The sequence below is a fragment of the Lepeophtheirus salmonis genome, chromosome 3, assembly GCF_016086655.4.
Source record: "Lepeophtheirus salmonis chromosome 3, UVic_Lsal_1.4, whole genome shotgun sequence".
Classification (NCBI taxonomy): Eukaryota; Metazoa; Arthropoda; class Copepoda; order Siphonostomatoida; family Caligidae; genus Lepeophtheirus; species Lepeophtheirus salmonis.
In genome coordinates, this window is record NC_052133.2 from 17,368,036 (window position 1) to 17,390,003 (window position 21,968).

A 21,968-nucleotide genomic window follows, 5' to 3' on the forward strand; every position below is an offset into this window, starting at 1 on the left:
TGTTGTGTCGGCCCTTATTTATTCGGTAGGGTCCAGTCTTAGGACCGGTTCTATCGGTCCTTAAGACCGTCAGTACTTGTACAGTTTTTAGGACTAAACTGGAGTAGACCAAGACTGAATTGGACGGGACTGTTGTCTTCAGTCTTAAATAAGGACCAACACAATACTAGTGTTGAGACAAGGTCCGAGACCGTTTTTTTCCGGTTAGATCTCACGTGATTTTTCTCAACAGATTTAGAGCAATTTTTTCTTGGATACCACCCTATATTTTCGTGGACATATATAAAAACTTTTTTATAGGAACGAATTAGCTCGACCCCAAAAAAATTATAACGGTTTCAGACCGAACCCCAACATTAGTTTTCTCAATTTTGCTTGACTTGTTTCAAGAACAAAAGAGAACCATTTTGATTACATATAATCCATTGATTTATAATAAATTTTATTATTTATTCGCAAAAATGTTGAAATGAAATAAAATATTAATGATGTATTGGTGATAGTATTCTGTTAATACTAGCATAACAGAGTTAGCTCAAAATATACAAGAATGAAAAGGATATGATGATACATGCGACTCCCAAAAACGGTTTGGTAAATGTACTTATATGTTATATACTTTGCTTAATAAGTATTTAATATTTACTTCACTGACACAAAAAATAAAGGGTGTATTTTGTTCTCAGCTGTTAATGTTTCTTCTTCTTTTTCCCTAATCACTGTTCTGAACGTTGATTAGTAGAATTAGAATCATATCTTTTTAAGATAAACAATGATTGAATAATTATTATTTTATATGTAGTACGGAAGAATTGGCTAAATACCAACTGATTTTGGGCCTTTTTGCTGGTACTTGTGGGATGAAAGGTTGCATGATACAATAAAGGTAAGGACGTGTTATAAGCATATAAATGTATTTATTTATATACAGAGATTTTGGGCATAGTTCGTCTTAAAAATATAGAATGATGTCATTATTTTTTCAAGCACGCCGAATTGTTGAAAAGCTCTTCGAAGCATGTATTTAGTATTATTTCTATGTATTGTATATACATTCTACATAATATTATAGAAAAATAGCAATCAGGATATAATCCACCTTCCCCCCCCAATATCTCCTGTTGAACATATGATTTGTTTATCCAAAAGTTTGTATAAATGAGGTAGGAGCAAACTAAACCTAGGAGTGGGATTTGTATCATTTATAATATTCACTCCAAAAGAAACTACACGTCGTTACCTTTATTATATCATGCAACCTTTTCTCCAGAAAGAAGCAGGAAAAGGCCGGAAATCATCTCGTAACTACCCAAATGAGTCAATTATACCAACTGCTATACTTTTTACACGCAGTTGGTATACATACTAATTTCTATATGATAGCCTAATGTCTGCATGGAAATAATTAGATGGCCAATATAATACATACGTCGTATATACATCGAGTGATCAACAAGAAATTGTATTCGTGTCAATTCGGAAACGGAGCAAAAGTATAGAACTATTTATTAATTAGTTTATTTATCAATAATGATAAATTATGAAATAACCATGACGTATCAAGTGAGATGAGTGAATCGACAGTTTACAACAAAAAACAAGCGAGTATTTTTATGTAAGCGAGATAACACCATTACTAGTGTTGAGACTCGCCCCGAGACCCAATTTTTTCACCGGTTCGATCCTAAGGGATTTTTTTAAAGACCCATCTGGACTCAAATTTTGGTACAGACAGAAATTTCATAAAGTCGCATATAAAGTCTTGTTCCAAACTATCCCATATTTTTAAATGTGCTCTCTGGTCATGTGACTTTTAAGGGATGTAACAATAACATAAATACAAATAAAATTAACAGTTATCATATTAAGATGGTTCCAAACGGTTTTTTAGGTAATCCTCAGTTCTTGAGCAATTGAATAAGTGCGCATATGCCGGTCAAACTCAACGATTTCCATTATTTCATCGACATTTTCGACCTCCATATTACTAGAACGGAATCGGTGGAACCACTGCCTTCCTGTTGCAAAAGCGTATATTGAGTCCATAAACAGCACAATTTTTTGGGGCTGCCTCTTATTTACTTTGACCGTTGTGATTCTGAAGAATGTATCGATTTTTTTACTTTTTTACTTCCACTTGCGAACGTTGTAGCACACAACTGGCTTCGCCAAACACAAAGCTCTAAATGAACTTTTTTTTAAGTGTACGTTTAACCTTTAAGCATCCTTTAATCTTTTTATGATACAATCGTGAAATATAACTCACTTAAAACATCTACCAAAAAACGCTCAGACTTTTTACTGAACATAATATATTGTGCACAAGTTACAACTAGTATTTGTAAGTTTTATCAGTTGCAAATTCTTAGTCTTCAAATTCATTATTTAATTACAACATAGGGCATATTTAAACTTTATAATGTGTCAGAGAATATTTGTATATGTTATCAATTTTTTTATAAAATTAGTCAAAAATTACGCCATAAATAAATCAATCATCCATGGAATATTCTATTATTGCGTTATCCGTATCTCAAGTAGCTGTAAATGGAGCATTTAAGATTGTTCATCTCATTTTCTGGGTTGAAACTTGTACTAGTTGCAACAGGTACAAAATTCCTCTTGTACACGACATATATAAATAAAAATAATAATTTCAAATTTTGACTTAAATGAAAAAAGATTTTCTTAAGAAAAAATAAATTAAAATTTCATCTCTAGCTAGTCAATGATCAAAGAAAAATATTAGTCATGGCCATGGACTCTTTTATAATTTGCAGTGCTTGATCTTTCATTAAGTTCTCCTTACGGGAATGTAGGTATCTACAATGTAAAACTCTTTTAACATAGGAAATCCCCGCCCCTACCATGTGTTAAGTACATAAAATATAAATAAATAGATGATAAACTAAAAGAGAATCCTACCTCTTTAAGAGAAATCTTGGCAACATATTTCAGATCCGATCCTTCTCGAGTGAAATTCTTATGAGGTTTATCCCGAATAATGAAGATGATATCAGCAGGAATCTTATTTGGGGCTTGATCACCCTCTTTTTGAAAGGTTATCTTAGTCCCAGGCTTCCAACCAGGTTTGACGTTAATGGTAAGAACTTTTTCCTCTTTACGAATGCTTCCATCACTTGAAACAACTCGTCTGGATATTTTCATTCGTTTGGTCACCCCTTTAGCAATGTCCTCTAGGGTTACAAACAGATCATGCTCAACAGGAGAATCCTGAACTTTTTTCTCGTTTTTTTGGAATCCTCCAAGGTGCCCACTTACATTGAACGACTGAGAACGGAAAGGGGTACGAGAATTGCGACCTAGACCACCAAGACCACCAAAATGATCATCAAAGTCCATATCCGCGAAAATAGATTGAGAGAATATACTTTCAAAGGGATTACTTGTTCCGAAGCATTCAGCAAAAGTGGCTCGAGCATCGGAGTGACTGAAATTGTTAAAGTTGGTAAAGCCAGAATTCCTCGTTCCAGCATTACCTAAAGGTCATGAACAGTTATTATCAAATACACATGTAAACTTGTTACTACAAGAATGATGAAGGAAGGTTTCTTACCTTTCAAACCATCCTCGCCATATTTATCATAGACATCCCTTTTCTTGGGATCCGAAAGAACTTCATAAGCTTCCGCAATTTCCTTAAATCGATCTTCCGCGTTTGGGGTTTTACATTTATCTGGATGGTACTTTAGGGCCATTTTTCGATATGCCTTTTTGATTTCATCTGCGGTAGCCCCTCGGCTGAGTCCTAGTGTCTCGTAGTAATTTTTCCCCATAATGGTCATAATCAAGACTCAATAGTTGCTGGTTAATGAATAAAAGTCCTCCTTTAACTTTAACAATGATTTTCTTCACTTATCGATGATTAGAATAAGTATACTGATTAATTAAGCCTTTTGTCCTCTGTGAAACATTCGCAAATAGACTTAGTAGACATATAGAAAAATACAATTAGGATTGAATTGAATTCCTACAATTAGAAATAACTCAACTCATTTTTCAAAAAAAAAAAAATATTCATCATTCAAGTCAAGCCCTTCTTTCCCTGCCAGTCTTATACTTAACAAAAACAAATTTGATTTATGTGTAGTTGTCCAAGCATAGTCGCGTACTAACTCTGATGTGCATATGTCTCAACAAATATGAATTGATCACATCATAGAACGTAGAATGACTCATGAATGCTAGAAATATACCATTTTGGCAACACTATTTGAGAGAAAATATGCAAAAGCAAGGCACAAAAGTAGGTCAGAGCGAAAGCGCTGCAAAAATGTAGAAAGAGATGTTGCAACATTTCAAAATGAAGGTTGTAGGATGCGTAACTCCTCTGTTGATAGGTCAAGTACCTTAGTTATTATAATAAGTACGATAGGATCTATCTAAATTCTAAGGGATTACACATATATGAATGACACACACTAAGGAGTGGGTGTGAAGTTCACATCAAGTGTGTACTAATAAGTACACACATAGGTGCTGCATGGAAAATACCAATTTTATCTCCTTTACAAAATCCCTTCGGAAACATGAATAAATAAATTAGCAACGCAATGCTTTTCATGCGTTATTTATACTAGTAGACTCACAAAGCAGGCTTAATATGAAATGCGTCATTGCTATTACAAGTAATAGCAATAATAATTAATAACTATTGAACCACGTGCTAAGTATCTCTAATTATTGGGAATTCAATTCAAAGTACTGACAAAAAATCCAGTTGGAAAGACGAGTAAATAAAGTACTTGGAGTGGAGGGAACGTAGTATACGTAGAGATATACAGTTTAACAAACACTACACGATGAATAAAAGAACAATAATTCTATTACTTCAATCACAGGTATTCTGAGCACACATTTACGCACATATGTGTCTTACAGGCGAGCATCGCCATCACTGACTAAGGATGTTTTTTGGGAAGGAAAATATGTTACATACATGCATGACTATAATGAGTGTGTGTAAAATTGAACAAATGGCGCGCTTCCATATGATGTCATTCCTTATTTTATTATGTATGTAGGCACTAGGCAATCTGCAACTAACCTAATCATCCTTCCTATAAATCCAGGGTTCCATCACTATTGCGGCACACTTGAGACTACTATTATTCGTGATACATGATGATATCAGCCAACCTTGATGCTGTGTATATGATTGTTAGCTCATTTGATCTACCTTTAACGATTCTGAGTCCGAATACTCCAAGCCCAGAGATTCACTAGAGTCCTTTTTTATGTCCAAGGACCTGTCTCAACCTCAAGACGAAATGGACTCGGACAATGTGGAATCATATGCAGCTCTTATCCACTGGTTCTGAGTCAGAGTACATATTATGGATTCAAATCAGGTCTAGGTCCATTAACAAAAATGACTTATGAAACCAGTGCGGACACGATTCATTATTTTACAACAACTCTGCAAATTATAGGCTGGAAAGCAGTTAATTTAATTTAATTGTTATATATAGAGTATTCCAAAAGTGTGGAGAATGACGTAATGACGTGCTATTTGCCATTTATTTCTCTTGTTTTTAAAGAAAGGTTGAGTGATATACAGAAAAAAAGAAGTATAAATCCTACCATACCTTTTAAAAACAATGCAGTGAATATATAGGATAAGGCTGGCTTCATTTGAGGCAGGTAGAGCTCCAATTTTTATTCTGTCAAATTGTTATTTTATAATTAAAAGTGTGTTTTAGGTCGGACATTCGACCAACTCCTCTTTTTACAAGTGTCCTTTTTCCACACTTCAACAAAGTCTCAATTCATCATAACACCTTATACTAAGTCACCGACAAAATAAACGTTTTACTTCTTTTTAATAGACATTTTAATATATCAGGTATGGACAACTGGCGGCTCAGGAGCCGCACACGGTCCTCATTCCCACTCAGTACGAAAAAAAATGGTCATGTGACCCTCCAATGATAGTGGAATTTTTTTTTGGCCCTTTTTATCATAAAAAATATCAATCCTAAAAGAAAAATCCTAGGGCTGATCATGGCCCTTCCTAGAATTAGGAATGGTCCACTTTGGATATAGAACTGGTTACGAGACTGACCTTCGCCCAGACGTGGTTTGTTTGAAGGTGTTTGGTATATAAATAAGAAATTTGAGAAGCACTGTGTTCAAACCATTTCTCTATTAAATAAAGATCTACCGAGTAGTCCATTAAAATGTATTTTACACTTTATTAAAAAAAATTATATAGTATATTTCAACAAAACTAATGATATAAATAGATTTGTGTCTGAGCTCTCATAATCATTAATGTAGCCTCCCTTAGCGGTAATAATGGCTTCCAGACGGGGTGGAAGGCATGGCACCCGCTGCAGATGTAGTCCTATATTATGGTTTGTCAGTTAGGGGGATGGGGTGTTTGAATGATGGACACTGAAGGCCTTCCCCTCGACATGCACCCAAAATGTGTATTCAAAAGGTTTTTTGCAACGGAGGAGATGGTGTTTTTTTTTATTCATTACTGTTGTCAAAGCCCTCACAAGGCTCTTTGCACCAACTTTTTGATAGCTCTCTGAATAGTCTGGTGTGAGACCTCGAGATCTCTTGTATGGACCCTAATGGTCTTGAGGAGATTGCCCTGGGCTGTTTTCTTTCACTCCTCCGGTTCCAGTTTGGTCTTTTTGACAGAGCCCTTCTTCCTCTCCAACGTTTTGGACTTGGTAATGGCGTAAACAATGGTCCTAGAGACGCCCAACTACTAAGAGAGCGCGAATGGAAATTCGTCAATCACGTTTAAGTCTCATTTTCTGAACTTGTCCGTAAGCCCGAGAACACGGGTTTGTTCTGTTTTGTTACTAATTGTTTACGCTTTAATATATTTATTTATAAATTAATTTAAATCTTCATTAACAATTGGATTAGTAAGTGTTCAGATTTCAATGTAACACCCAGTATTACAACAAGAACTACAAGTTATTATTTGCCTGGTTATTTTCTTGCGAATTTAATTAAATTTCTTATTTTTTGTGCATGCATTTAAAATATAAAAAACAACGACAACGACACATCAAAAACAAAAAAAAGCTTGTAAGCCAAAAAAGTAATCGATATTAAATGAACTTTCTAGAGACTATTATAGAACATTCTAAAAGATTAATGCGTTTAGAATTACTCATGGTTTGACTTTGTAATTTGAGATAATAATGTCTGCAAAATGTTTTTGTGACGTAATAAAGTCACATATTTGTATTTAATCATAATTATTAGAGGTACGGTTAGTCAAGCATTGATTCATTTTCCAGAGAGTGACGCTCAAAAACAAATTTTAAAATATCATGATTGTCACACTTTTCAATGTTAACGAAGTGGTGTTGCGTCAAATCCAAATTATTTTTAAACTATTTATGGAGCTAATTAGTACTTTGAACCATTGACCTAATTTGTGTATGGACGCCAACTATAAATATACAGGAATTATTTGGTTAAAAAACAAGATCGAAATGATCACAATTCATTTTTCTGTCAAATCATGTCCTCTCAAGTTTCACGAAATTGACGTAAGACTCACACATTTCTACCTAATGTTATATCATTTCCACTCTATGATGACAACATAAATGGTTGATTTGGAATCACGATGTTTCGAATAGGAGCCACACAGCTTCGTCATAATGACCTCAAAATAAGTGCCGTTAAATATTCTATCTTAAAGCGGATATATTTTGTTGTTTGCATGTTTTATTCTACATTTTTTAAAGCTTATTTAAAAACTCGATAGCCCATTTGAATCACGTTACGTACAAATATCAGGTTAAATTATTTTCAAAACTGGAGAACCCTGTTTAAAGGCTATAAAATGTATTTTTGATGATAGCCTTACATATGGATGAAAATATGTATATTTTCATTAAATATGATGCTTCCAGACAACTCCTACCGGTAAAATCATCATCGTCAGAACAAAACCACTTAAACTGTTCTCTAGTTACATACATACACATGACTATCAAGCAAATATATTGAGAATATGGTGTGGGTCTAAGTAGCTTAATCACACCTTATTCCCTAGAAATACATCTTCTTCTGCTCAAATAGAGTATTACTTAGAAAAGCTTAGTAATAATGCGTGCCTCCGCATCGCTGCGGAACCAAAAAATACTACGGACATCTGGGGCGTCCGTAGGGCTGGGCTGGAGGAGCTATAGCCCTCCCCAAATGAAGGAATTTTTACTTTTTAATAGAAAATATCTATTTGATTTCTTTTTTGTGAGTAGCTGTTGATTTTTGAAAAAAAAAATTCAATAAAAAAAAATATTTGAAATTTTTTTGCAAAAAAGTTTTATTTTTTGTATATAGCAGTTGATTTTGGATTTTTTTTCAAAAAAAACTTTATTTTTAGTAAATATAAGTTTATTTTGGATTTTTTTTAAAAAATTAAATATTTCAAATTTTTTTGGAATTTTCTGGAATTTTTTTTGTGAATAGCTGTTGATTTTTGAATTTTTTGTGAATAACTCTTGATTTTTGAATTTTTTTGTGGATAGCTCTTGATTTTTAAAATTTTTTTTCAGGAAAATTTAATATTTGAATTAGTTTTTCAAATAATTTAACATTTTGTAAATAACAGTTGACTTTTAAAAAAAATTTCATAAAAATTTAATATTGAAATTTTTGCTGGAATTTTTTTTAACTTTTTTGTGAATAACCATTGATTTTTGAATTTTTTTTTCATATTTTTTTCCAAAAAATTTAATATTGATATTTAATTTTTCAAATGTTTTCACAAAAAATTTAATATTTTAAATTTAATTTTTTATATTTTTATACAAAAAATTTAATTTTTAAATTTTTATACAAAAAATTTAAATCCAAAAACAAGCCCACCTCCCCCTAACATAATCTTGCGTACGCCCCTGTACAAATCTAGTCCATCCTGCATACTTTTTTATAGATTAGAAACTTTTTTCGCATTTTTTTTTTTTTTTTTTGTTGTTGTTGATCAATATTTTTCCTTGCATTAATTAATTACTGGACTTGGGGTGGGAGGAAATACATAGAAACAAAAATAAAAAATGTTTCCTATACTCACATCAGAAAAAAGTAATGACTTATCTTTTAGTTCAAAAATGTTTCAAATTAATTCACAGAATTTTTCATATAAATCCCCCTTGTTATTCTTTTTTTTTATTTTTTGTTCTCAACCTTTGTTTTATGATGTGCCACTTGTAAATTATTCATTTAACTCAATTACCCCCATACCAGCACGGAGCATTTTTAAATTCAATGAAAGGTTTTGTCTGCAGGATTTTATTTTGGCAGGAATCTTGTTTTTTTATTTTGTTTTGTAAAATTTTTTTTTTTGGAAAAAAATTTGAAAAATCCATATTTTGTTTCATAACTTTGTTTCGCAGGTTTTTTTTTTGTTGGTAAATTTCAAAAATTCATATCTATTCTCAAAAAAGTATTTTTTTGAGGAAAAAAATGGAAATCTACAGCTTTTCTCAAAAAATTAAATTTTTTTGCAAAAATTTCAAAAATCGATATTCATTCTTAAAAATTAAATTTTTTGGAAAAATATTTCAAAAATCGATGTCTATTCTCTAAAAATTATATTTTTAGGAAAAACAGTTCAACTATTAAATTTTTGGAAATTTTTTTCATAAATCCATATCTATTCTCAATAAAGTACTTTTTTGGGGAAAAATCAAAATCCACGGCTTTTCTCAAAAAATTAAATTTTTCGAAAAAAATACAAGGTTATACACCTTAACGCCTTCTACGACTCATGTTTGACTTCCACCACGCATTTAATATTGACGTCAGAGTAGATGTTTTTCTTGCTCAGCAGTCGGTACGATACATTAAATTAAAAATTTTAGCAATAGTGACGTCATAAACTATAAGTGATTTTGTATTTTGTCAAAATCTGCTTGTCTTGACCAGCAATCGGTACAATATACCGGGCTATGCAGAATTATTTACCAATTTTTGTTCAGAACATATTGCGGACAATAAAGACATTTGAATGACTTGAGAAACAATTTGTTCATACATTTTTAGAATAATAAAATAGTTTGTGATCAAATTTAATCAATGTAGCCACCATCTGACTCAATGGCACTGGTCAGGCGACGTTTGAAGCTGTCACAGACTTGCTGGATGTAATCGGCATCGACGGAGGCCCAGGCCTTGTTGACAGCAGCCTTTAAGGCATTTATGTTCTTGTGTCGTTTTTTGCAGGCCTTGGTCTCCACGTGTGCCTAGATAGATAAGTATAGTGGGTTCAGATCTGGGCTCTGAGGGGGCCAATAGTCCTTGGGCCAAAAGTTCATGTTGTCCTTGAGCCACTCCTGAGCTTTCTTGGAAGCGTGGGCGGGTGCTCCATCTTGTTGAAAAAACCAAGGAGAGTTGCTGACTATGGATTTGATCCACGGAAGGACCTTGGACGCCAGAATCTTCACATAATCATCCACTGTTAATCTGAGGCAGTGGGGAACCATACCGGCTTCATGGCCTTCCTGTTGGATCTCCAAACATCTTTGAAGCTCACAACACAGTCATTTTGCCTGTTGAACACAGGATCGACCGTAAAAGTTTTCTCATCTGAAAAAATGATGATGTGTTCAGATGAGCTCATTCAAGATTTTCTTGGCACGCTCAAGTCTGACTTCTCGCTGACGTTCAGTTAGCAGAGGGCGTTCAGTACGCCTCAGGGACTTTCCTCCAGCCCTTTTCAATGCCCTTGAAACAGTTGATGTCGACGTTCCCATCTTTTTGACCATGTCGGCAATGGACCAGTTTGTAGTCCTCTTGAACACTGCCTTTACTTGCCTTGTTGAGGCAGTGGGCGTCCTGCCAGCCCCAGGGGAATGCTTGAGATCACCCCCAGCCTCCAAGGACTTGGAAACGTTGTAAATTGTCTTCAACGAGGCCCCAACCTGTTCCTTAATGCTGTTATGAGGCACTCCCGCTCGGAGGAGGGCTGCAATTTCGATCCTCCTTGTTTCCTGATTGGACATGGTCTCACGTGTGGAAGTTGGTACGCTCTCACAGGAAGGATTTTTGTTTATTTTAACATTAAAAATACAAAACAATAAGATTGGTTGCCACAAAACCTTTTAAAAAGTATATTTACATCATCGGTAAATAATTTTGCACGGCCCGGTATAAGATAGAAAATTCTAGCAAGCCAGATTACATGATGGTCTAACCTTGTATTCCTATTAACCTTGATCTTAACCATGCTTCGAAAACGCCTACTTGTATAGGAACATCTATGGAAATACAATCAGTAGTGTGAGCTCCAGCAGAGCACTGTGAGGATACGAACCATGCATAGTGTCCCAGAATGTCTTCCCTTCAGACTTTTCTCCGCAAAAACAGTCTTTTCTGTGGAGTCTGGTAAACAAACTCGTCTTCTGCTTCCTTCGGGAAATTTCAGCGCATTTATTTTTTCTTAATTAGGTTGGTTATTTCAACAGCTGTAGTCCTTCTAACAGTACCATAAATAGTGTAAAACTTTATTTATTTTAGACTTCTAAATAAATACTAAAAATAATCCATAACCTGGAAAAAATAAGGTGAGCGCAAATAGAACGCTCATGAGTATTTTATAAAGATATATGGTAATATTGTTCGAGTGGCATGTCAAAAGGTGACGTTAGAGTTTGAATAATAATACGTCAATTGAGCGCTGCTCGAAACTCTTGAGCGGGAGCGGGCTCATTATTTTAGAAGAGCGATAAAATTGCTCGAATTTACGGGTATTTAAATAAGTTCGGGCTTGGACATTGAACGAAAAATGAACGGTGTTCACGCTTTCCATTCATTTTCGAACGAATGAACGATGAACGGGGAAAAAATGAATGGCGTTCATTTCGTCGTTTATTTTTTATTGTTTATAATATGTAACTATTTTTTGGTCAAAGATTACTACTTTTTTTGTTCATTCAGGATATAATTATTATTGTCTTTGGAGTGCCTAAGATAAAATTGATATATATTAGTATATAGTACCAGTATATTAGTGTTGGGTTTCGGTCTGGAAATCCTAAACCGGTCTGAAAACGAAATGATTTTGAGAGGACTAAACTAATTCGGTCATATAAAGAAGATGGGTCTGGACTGGTCTAAAAAAAATCTGCATTGTGGAAATAAATATTTTTCTTTATTAGAAATTTAAGAGAAGTTTCTTTTTCGTTAAAACTACAATAAAATCCGATGATTACAAAAAGGAACCATTCTAGTACCAAGGATTAAATAAGTTGATAAAGTCATTCGAGATCTTCTGGGTAAAATATCCTTCAGAACATATCAACTTGTTGACGAGGTAATGGATACAAATTACCCACTAAGCTATCCAACCGAGAGTCTTAATTCTACATAGCTAACTAAAATGCATCTAAATAAGCTGTCATTAAAACTTGGTGTTCCAATAATTTTGTTAAAAAATATAGATGGTCCCAAACTTCGTAATGACACAAGATTGATTTTTAAAAAGATGATGGACAATGTTTTAAAAGCAACCCTATTTATGGGTAATTTAGGTGGATAATTTTTTTTTATCCTTGCCTTCACCGTGTCACAATGATTAGTTAAAATTTTCAATAGGGTCACAAGTTGTAATACACAAGAAGGAATTACAAAAAATATTGTTTAAAAAGAAGTCTTTTCTCAAATATTTATAATTTTTAAATACATTCTTAAATTTAAAATGGGGCATAAATATAAACAAATTGAACATTTTCAAATTAAATCTACCATGAATATGGTTTAAAAAGACGTAGAATAACTTAGAGTTATATTTGAACAAATAATTTTAAGCAATGCTGGGTACTCCCGTTAGTTTTATATATAAATTGAAATTCGCTCACCCTCTGTAGGTGGGAGCCCTTGGGTATATCCATACTTAAGTGCCCTCTAAAATTCAAACATTAGTACTTAAAACGCTGAATGGAATCCATGAAAAAGTTGATTAATTATAAGCTGTTTTAAGTGGGCCGACCCACCTAGTTCAGAGTACTAGTACTTTTTAATTTCAGTGTTTTGCGGCGCCATCAGAATTTTTAGGGGTTACTGGAAGTTTTCATAGACCAGGGAATCGAGTACTGAGAGTGTTAATATCCCTGAACATACTTAAAGAACTACTTCAAATTTAATTCTCTGACATATAGTGGAAAAATGTTTATGATTCTGTCCAACGGATTAGGAAAATGAAGGACAAGGATCCCAGCTCTTTCCAATCGTTCCTAGCTGTTACCAATGTCAGACTTTTCACACCTCATCAGTACAACTTCCTGGATGAATGGATAATTGTAATGAACCTTATGGCAGATGCCTTACAACTCCTGTAAGAGTATAAAGCCATATTTTTGGGACACCTCCTTCCGACAATTTAGACTCTTAAATGTTACATTGAAAAGACACAGGAGAAAGTTGATAAATTGGTTGATGCAGCGATGGAGGGACTAAAGAAGCGATTTGATCTCTATTTTGAATCTTGCCTCAGTCTATCTCCCCGAATTCAAAGTAGAATTCTTGGAAAAATATCCGTACAGAGTCCGGGCTCAAAGGTATCTATCTGAAGAACTCACAGCAATGGATGATTTGGAATCTTTGTCCAACCAAACAGTGTCAATGGAAACAGCTTCCTATGGCTTTAATATCAAAAGATCAGGAAGAACTGATACTTTTGAACAAGAAGTCAACATATATTTGTCTAATAAATCGAGAGACTTTTATTATATACTGTCGTATATAAGAATAAGAATGTCTTCCTTAACATGAATACCAGTCTCCCAACAATTGCCTCCAGTGAGAAGCTCTTCTTTAAAGCCAATTTAGTACTTTGTACAAACAGACGGAAAATGTCAGATAAATACTTCGAAATTCAGCTATTTTAAATGATATTGACTGTTTATAAGTATAATCCGTGTTAATTTAAATATAAACGTAAAATATACCTAAATCCAAATATCCGATTTAAATAAAATAAATAGATTTTGATTAATATAAAAAAATTAACTAAATAGTAAATTAATAAATGTAAAAGCGGTCAGATAAGGGAATCTGAAGAAGCAATCATTTAGTGCAGGTTAAATAAGATTTTTTATTTTATTTCAATGATACAATGGCCACTTAGTGCAGTGACAGGCTTTAAACAGTTGACCATTGTACCAATTCTGACTAAAATTATTTTAACAATGGGTTGATTATGGAAAAATTTAATACCATACATTTATACAAGATCCATATTTACTGGATTTGTTGACATGTTGTCGTGGAAGCATTTATTTTAACTGTTACCATAAAACTTTAACTATAAAGTTACCGCCCACACAGCCAATGTTGTGCAAGCCTGAATGGAACAGAACATTTGAAATTATATTTGTTCAATAATTTCGTTCGTTGTAAAATCGTGGAGCACTTGTGAGGTAGACTGACTTATCCAGCTATTGCAAGCAAACTGATCTACAGATCGCACTCATAGTTGGCACCATAATGAAAGCCCGTACTGTTGTCATAGAAAAAAAAAAAATCTTTTTACATTCCTTCAGCGTGGGCAATTCAAATTAAAAATTCCTTTTATGTTTTTGACAAAATGTAAATTATTTAAGCAAAGTTTGTCTGTTCGTGGCATTGTCGAGAACTACCTCTAGTTTTTATTAGGGCATTGACAATTTATAATAGGAAACACAGTTATTTATAAGTGACAATTCAAGCAACTCTTTGGTATTGTTTAATCGATTATCTGAGCACAAATAATATCGATACTTCCCTGATATGTAGTCAGTACCTTCATATGTTGACTCTTTTTTTCAAAATTATAAAATTAGGCTCTTCTGATTGTATTATCAAATTGAATGAAATCCAAATTAAGTATGAATATTTCCTGGTCAGCGAATTAATGACATTAGTACCACGTGAATGATCTATTTTAAATATTTATAATACTTTAATGGGGTAACGGGTAAATCACACACTTCAAAAAATCAAGATTGATATCCACATTAATAAAGCAAAGTTTATTTGTTTTATGCATGTTTAAACGACAACCAGTTGTTTTTGATCCCGTAGGCGTTTTGTATGTATACAGGCGGGGGCGTCCACAGTGAGCAGGCTGGAAATGCTGTTGCCCCCCCCCGCAAAAAAAATGATTTTTTGAAATGAATTTCTACTAAAACTTCAAAAAACCAACGCCCCCTCCCCAAAAATATAATTATGCAGACGCCGTTGTCAAGGTACACGTAATAGACAAATTATACCTTCTTGGCTGTTGAAGTTGTCCTAAGACTTATGGCTCACCCTTTATTTATAAATCAAATTGCTTGCAGCTATTTAAAACAGATATGTGAATACTGCTAATATAAAATTTACTTAGCAATAAAATTTTATCGAAAGTTATTGCATGTTTTTCCAAGTACGTAAATGATTTGCTTTATGAAGTCACAATATTAACTGTTGTCATGACAACTTATCTTTCAAAAATGGATGATAAATATACTCTAAATATGATTTATAATATAACTTAGAGAAACAATTTTCAAATGTATGTAGATCATTTAACCTAGACCTATATACAAATATTAAAAAAATCATTTTCTTGTTCAATTTTAGAGTAAATTGAGTACAAAGCTTTAATTATTCAAACTCTAATATTTTCTTAGGAAGCCCTTTGAGTTTGAAATCACATTTTGGTTTCCCTTAATTTTGATTTTGTTTGTATTCAAGGGACCCTCAGAATATATATATATATATTACTAAAGCAAAGTTTGTTTGCATTTCCATCTGTATGAATACATGAAAAGAAGTCATGGGATGCACTAGATATAGTGCTCCATGATGTATATCATAAGAAAATTTCGTTCTAAGAAATAACCATTTAGTCGTATTAATAAACTATTGCAGGTGAGTGCATATTGCTTCGAACCTGTATACAGGTGTATTCATGAAGCGCTTCCTGATTTATATCATATAAATATTGTGATTTAAGAAATAATAATGTCGTTCTATTAATGAAATAATGCAGGCGTACGCATGTATAACAAAAGCAATGTTTCTGTTTGTTTTTGGTCTCTTATGGATATCCTAACGCACGTGCATTTACAGTATATATTAAAATTTGAATGAAATATAAACCCTGGTACGCTAAAATGAATTTTATTTATTTTTATTTTTGAACGTTCTAAAGTACTCATGAGTCATCCTATTATATATTTTTTTTTTCCCAAACTCTCATTATTTTTCATTCATTCTTGGGGACAGAACACACATTAACTGAAATAAACATTGAGTAGTTACGTGTAAATGCACTCATGAAAAACGAAGAGCAACTATTGGTTATCTTCTATAATATTAAAGTAAAATTTGTCTTTTAGCCGATGCCTAATTACTCCGGGTAATGCCAGATAGTACTGCTAGTTATTCAATATAGGAGTATGTTCTTTACATAGAGGGCGCTTTGAAAATTTTTCTCAGTATCCCCCATTTTTTTAAAACAATTATTTTAAACAACCCGGATAATATATAGGTAACTATTTAAGTTTGTTTGTGCTTAAACGAAAGACATGCATAATTATTGGAAACTTCATATATGAAATTAAAAGTTTTTAAAATTAAGATGATTATTTTGAAATAAGTATAATCAAAAATCGGAGCAGATCCCTGCGTAACATGCACAGCTTTTGTTTTTTTGTTTCTGTTTGGAAAAAAATAAGCTTGTTATTCATAAATCCGTGGGAAACTTATTTATTTACTTAAAAGTTTGTTTCAAATAGGTAAATCATATATTTTCTTGGCAACGTCCTTGATTTTCTTACGACGAGTGGTTTCAACTCCAATTAAATGACAAATAATGTGGTTACTAGAAGTATATTATTATGAACTATTGTGCGTAAAGAAATTTCAGAATCAGGATAACTACAATATAGGTTAATGTAGGAAGGATATGTTATTCTATTGATACAAAAACGTTGTCTTTCGTTACCTGCCCACATTTTCTTCTTCTATTCTCAGTGCCAGTTTTAGAAGAAGGGGCATTATTAGAGTTGAGTAGTTTGTAATGAAAATAGAGCGCAAGGAGAAGGTAGGAGCGAGACATAGACCGCCTGGCTCATATAATTAGTCATGTAAATCGTCTGAATTTTTTAGCCGTCCTGTTTTTTTGGAATTGGTAGTCAGAAAATTATATTTATCATTCAATAACCTTATTTGTGTACTTCCTTTCCTGAATGGATTCAATTATAGTCAAAACCTGATTTAATATTCGTGGGTGCTCAATTAAAAGAGGGAGAGTAACCTTGAGGATTTGTTGCAGTGTTGTAATTGTAAGCCCTTGTTGGGCTCAGAGTCGAATTAGGGATCGACATCGTTGTAGTTCTTGCCAATGTCCCTGATTATTGCCTTCTCCCCCTCCTTCCTTGTCATAGCTGATTGTTGTTTATCTCCTTCAAAACATTTTTAAAATGGTCAGGATTACCATGTTGATTTTTGGGGGCGTTTTTTAAACATGCTCATTATACAAAGGATTTTCATTACTACGTATAATACTAGAAACCTGTAAGGCTAGGCTCAAGAGCGCCCCCTTCAAATGGGGTAGAAGAACTGAGAAATTACTACTACATTGACATAACATATGTTTAAAAGGCCATTTGTCAAATTTTTATGTAAAAAAAGTATTAATTAGGTTTAATAGTCCAACATGCACATATATAAAAAACTAGGCCTGTGAAATTCATAAATCCCTGTTTTTATAAAATTATTTAATTCCAATAGTAAGCCTATTATAGTATACATTCAATCATTTGAACCTAATAAATCTGTGGGTTTTTTCATGATAAATGGCCTTTTGAACTTATGTTATGAGGGGGAGGAGGTTAAATAAATTGCTCCTTTTAAATATTATAATGATGTTTTTAGTGATTTTATTGTGCATTTTTAAATCATTAATTTACACCAAAGATAAACAATAATTCGTACTTCAGAGGGAGAAACTACACCATTACTACAAATAAATAAGAAAGAACACACGGAACAACCGTTTTTTAGTTTCTAATTTTAACGATATAATTACATTACAAATTTGTCAACTTAATCTGAGAACTTGTCTCAGGCTCCGTGCTATAAACCATAGTACATATAGGGGCCGCACACAAAATAATTTTCTAAAATACTATAAAAAGTATTGAGGTTATTTCCATAAATCTAATAAAAAAGATTCAAAATTATTTTTATTAAAAAAAATACCGTGAATTTTATTAAGAGATACCGATGTTTCCCCTACTCCGTTTTCTGAACGTTGATTGGTTAAATTAGAATTAGTGAACACTTCTCAACAATTGTTGTATAATAATTCCATCGTTGGGAAGAATTGGCCGGAATTGGCTAACAGCCAACTGAGTTTGGCACTTTTTTCAGTCCCCCTCCCCCGGCATGAAAGTTTGCATGGTAACATTGTGTTGTATCATTTCCCAATCAGGGCGGTGACTAGGATATTTCTTTGAAGGGTGGTGGATTGACTAGCTCAGCAACTTGTTGTACAGGGTGGTCCAGATGAATTGGGAAAGTCTTGAAAGGCTTTTAACAAACGAATTAGATGAAGAAAAACCATTTTTTTAAAATTATTATTTGAATGCTATATTTAACTACTTTTATTTATATCGAGATCCGCCTCTCTTGATATCTTCGGACACACGGTGCAGAAGTTTTGGTAGATCAGGGCAACCTCATACGAATCCAACTTTACCATTGTACAAGTAATGGCCTTTTTCAGGCCCTCCACAAACGAATGATACTTGGCACAGACCTCCTGATAAACCCTTCCCATGAGTTAGAAATCACATGGGTTCAGGTCTGGGCAGTTTGTACGCCAAAAAGCCGGGCTCCAAAATTGAGGAAATTTTGTGGCCAAGACATCCTACACTTTTTTGGCCTTGTGGCTACTCCATCCATCCAGGGAATGTAAATTAAAAGTGCAAAACAAGAATAAGCACAAATGCAAAGCTGGATACGCACGAGGTCACCCTGGCTGCCAAAGCTTACAGCAACGTGTGGACCAGGTTATCAAGAGGATCGGACTTCATTATAAGTATGAATGTTATTAAATGTAACTCTGTATATAAATTTTGAATGCTGTTTTTATAATCCCAAAAATTTGAGACTCTTGGACTAAATATATTATGTTTGAAAACAAGCTTAAAATGTTTTTGAAAATTTTGTTGTTGTTATATTTAAAAAATATTGTAAGGGGTCTTTTCCAAACTTGCTGCATGGTAGATAGTAACAGTGCTGTAATTACCGGAATTGGGGGGCTTATTTGAGTGACTATGAATGATGCATAGTAAGGATGGGATTTTGTTATACTTATAGTAATCTGTATTACTGAATAAAACACTTGTTAATATCAGCTGCCTTTTAGAAAGGGGAGAAAATGAACTACTGCTATTAAGAGTAGAACCTTCTATATTTAAAAATGCAGGAAGAATATAATAATAATATTTTAATTCACATATATTTATTATTTATTTATTTTTTGACCATCCATATTATCAAATTTTAAACAATTAGTACAAAAGTAGGCGATAATGCTTACTTCAGTGGGAAGACTTAGCACCCCGACGACCTAATAAATAATGCACAAAAAAGCAGGAACAGCACACACAACAACCGTTTTTGTTATGTAACTTTCCAAAGTAGTTATTTCCATACAAAAATGGCATCCTTACTAATTAATATGGTCGATAATTACTATTAGTCAAACAATTATCAGAGGATCCCTGTGTTTACAGTGTGTTGTGTAGTGATGTGTCAGTCACGAAAAATTACAACACTTGATTATGCTTCCACTTATTTATCAATTTTTTTCTAATAAATTGGTAGGAATTTGGCCTTTGTTTGGTACGATTTTTTTTTATTTGTATGATGGGACAAAAATATCAGTCTCAGATGGTTTTTTGATTTTATTCAGCCACCAACGGTAGTACCCGGCATTGCGTCGAGTAATTAGACAAATTTTACTTTAATATTATAGAAGATAACCCATAGTTGCTCTTCGTTTTTCATGAGTGCATTTACACATAACTACTCAATGTTTATTTCAGTTAATGTGTGTTCTGTCTCCAAGAATGAAAGAAAAATAATAAGAGTTTGGGAAAAAAAGAAAATATAATAGGATGACTCATGAGTACTTTAGAACGTTCAAAAATAAAAATAAATAAAATTCATTTTAGCGTACCAGGGTTTATATTTCATTCAAATTTTAATATATACTGTAAATGCACGTGCGTTAGGATATCCATAAGAGACCAAAAACAAACAGAAACATTGCTTTTGTTATACATGCGTACGCCTGCATTATTTCATTAATAAAACGACATTATTATTTCTTAAATCACAATATTTATATGATATAAATCAGGAAGCGCTTCATGGATACACCTGTATACACGTTCGATGCAACATGCACTCACCTGCAATAGTTTATTAGTACGACTAAATTGTTATTTCTTAGAACGAAATTTTCTTATGATATACATCATGGAGCACTATATCTAGTGCATCCCATGACTTCTTTTCATGTATTCATACAGATGGAAATGCAAACAAACTTTGCTTTAGTAATATATATATATATATTCTGAGGGTCCCTTGAATACAAATGAATTATTATATGAATAAGAGACCGCCAACAAAAACGAACAGAAACAGCGCTCTTGTAAAATATGCACACATATGCAATATGTCATTAATACGACTAAATTATTATTTGTTAAATCAAGAATATAAATATGATAAATATCAGGTTCACATGTTCGATGTTTTATGTACACTCCTGCAGTATTTCATGTATACGACTAAATTTTTATTTCCTTATACGTCAGGAGAACTATACGATGTGCACCTTGTGACTGTTTTTCATACATTCCTACACACAGGTAGGCTAATAAATAACACAAGTTTGAGTAAGTAAGGACATACCATTAGACATATGTTTCATCAATTTAACAAAATGGAACTAAAATTAACATGCATACAACTCAAATGAAATGTTTATATATTTAATTAAGAGTTTATTCAGACAATTTCGTTATTTGTCTTTTAACAGGTGGATTGTTGTCTGTTCGATACTTCGATAAAATATTTTTTCAATTAAAGTATTTATTTTCCAATAAAAGTTAACGAAAAGTAATCCCAGAACACTAAAAATGAAAAAAAAAACAATGCTCTTAATTTCTTCTAAATCCGAAAAATTTAAGAAAGCATCATCATCCTACAAGGAGAGGCATAAGGATTTCTTTCTTAGTTATTTCATATCTATTTTTTGATTCGATCCCCTTGTCTTGCATCATTTTTTTAATCTTTGACTAATATATGCTAAATCTTATGAGAGATAAGATTAAATTAAATTTACTAGAAACAGCATTGTAGTTTAATTTCTTTAAGATTCTCACTGTATTCTTGACTGTTCAAATGATCCTTCGGAAAAGTGATATGCGTAATGTAGAATCAAAGGACGGAGTAATGTCCTTTCAATGGACAACTTCTATCCATTTATCCACATTGTCTATTGACTATTAGTATACAAGAAAACGAAATTTGAAATTGACAATCTGACCAATGACTGAGTATAAAATGATACGAATTCTAAATGAAGGCCCTCCACTTATATAAATTAATATAACAGTCCTATCTAATAGCTTTTAGTTTATTTAAAAAAGCGAACCGTGTGCATGAACGTTAGTTAGTTATTTTTCTTACTAAGGTAGATAATTAATTTAGTTAAATTCATCTTTCTGGGTAGATATGAGTAAAATACATTTGCAAAATGCCCAATAGAGCATGTTCATTTACGTTGTCGGATAAAATGATTGTGGGTAGTTTGATTTTGAAAGAATTCATTGCAAGCAATTTGATCATAGAGGATTTGATCATGATATAATTTCATTGCAAACAATTTGATAAGCCTGGTCAGTGTCATTGAAATTTAT

At 32.8% G+C, this 21,968-nt stretch overlaps 1 protein-coding gene across 2 annotated transcripts in view; it reads right to left on the reverse strand.

Annotated features, from left to right (window-relative positions):
* Positions 1 to 4,930, reverse strand: part of LOC121114018 (dnaJ protein homolog 1) — a 64,709-nt gene extending 59,779 nt beyond the window's left edge. The window contains exons 1-3 of one of the 2 annotated variants that reach the window (XM_040707823.2): positions 4,731 to 4,930; positions 3,578 to 3,946; positions 2,926 to 3,500 (exon numbers count right to left, since the gene is read on the reverse strand). In XM_040707823.2, coding sequence (XP_040563757.1) covers positions 2,926 to 3,500; positions 3,578 to 3,806 — 804 coding nt within the window. In that variant the 5' untranslated portion in view covers positions 3,807 to 3,946; positions 4,731 to 4,930. Of the gene's footprint in view, positions 1 to 2,925; positions 3,501 to 3,577; positions 3,947 to 4,726 lie in introns of both variants that reach the window. The other variant, XM_040707824.2, reaches the window with a different exon arrangement.
* Positions 4,931 to 21,968: the final 17,038 nt, after the last annotated feature.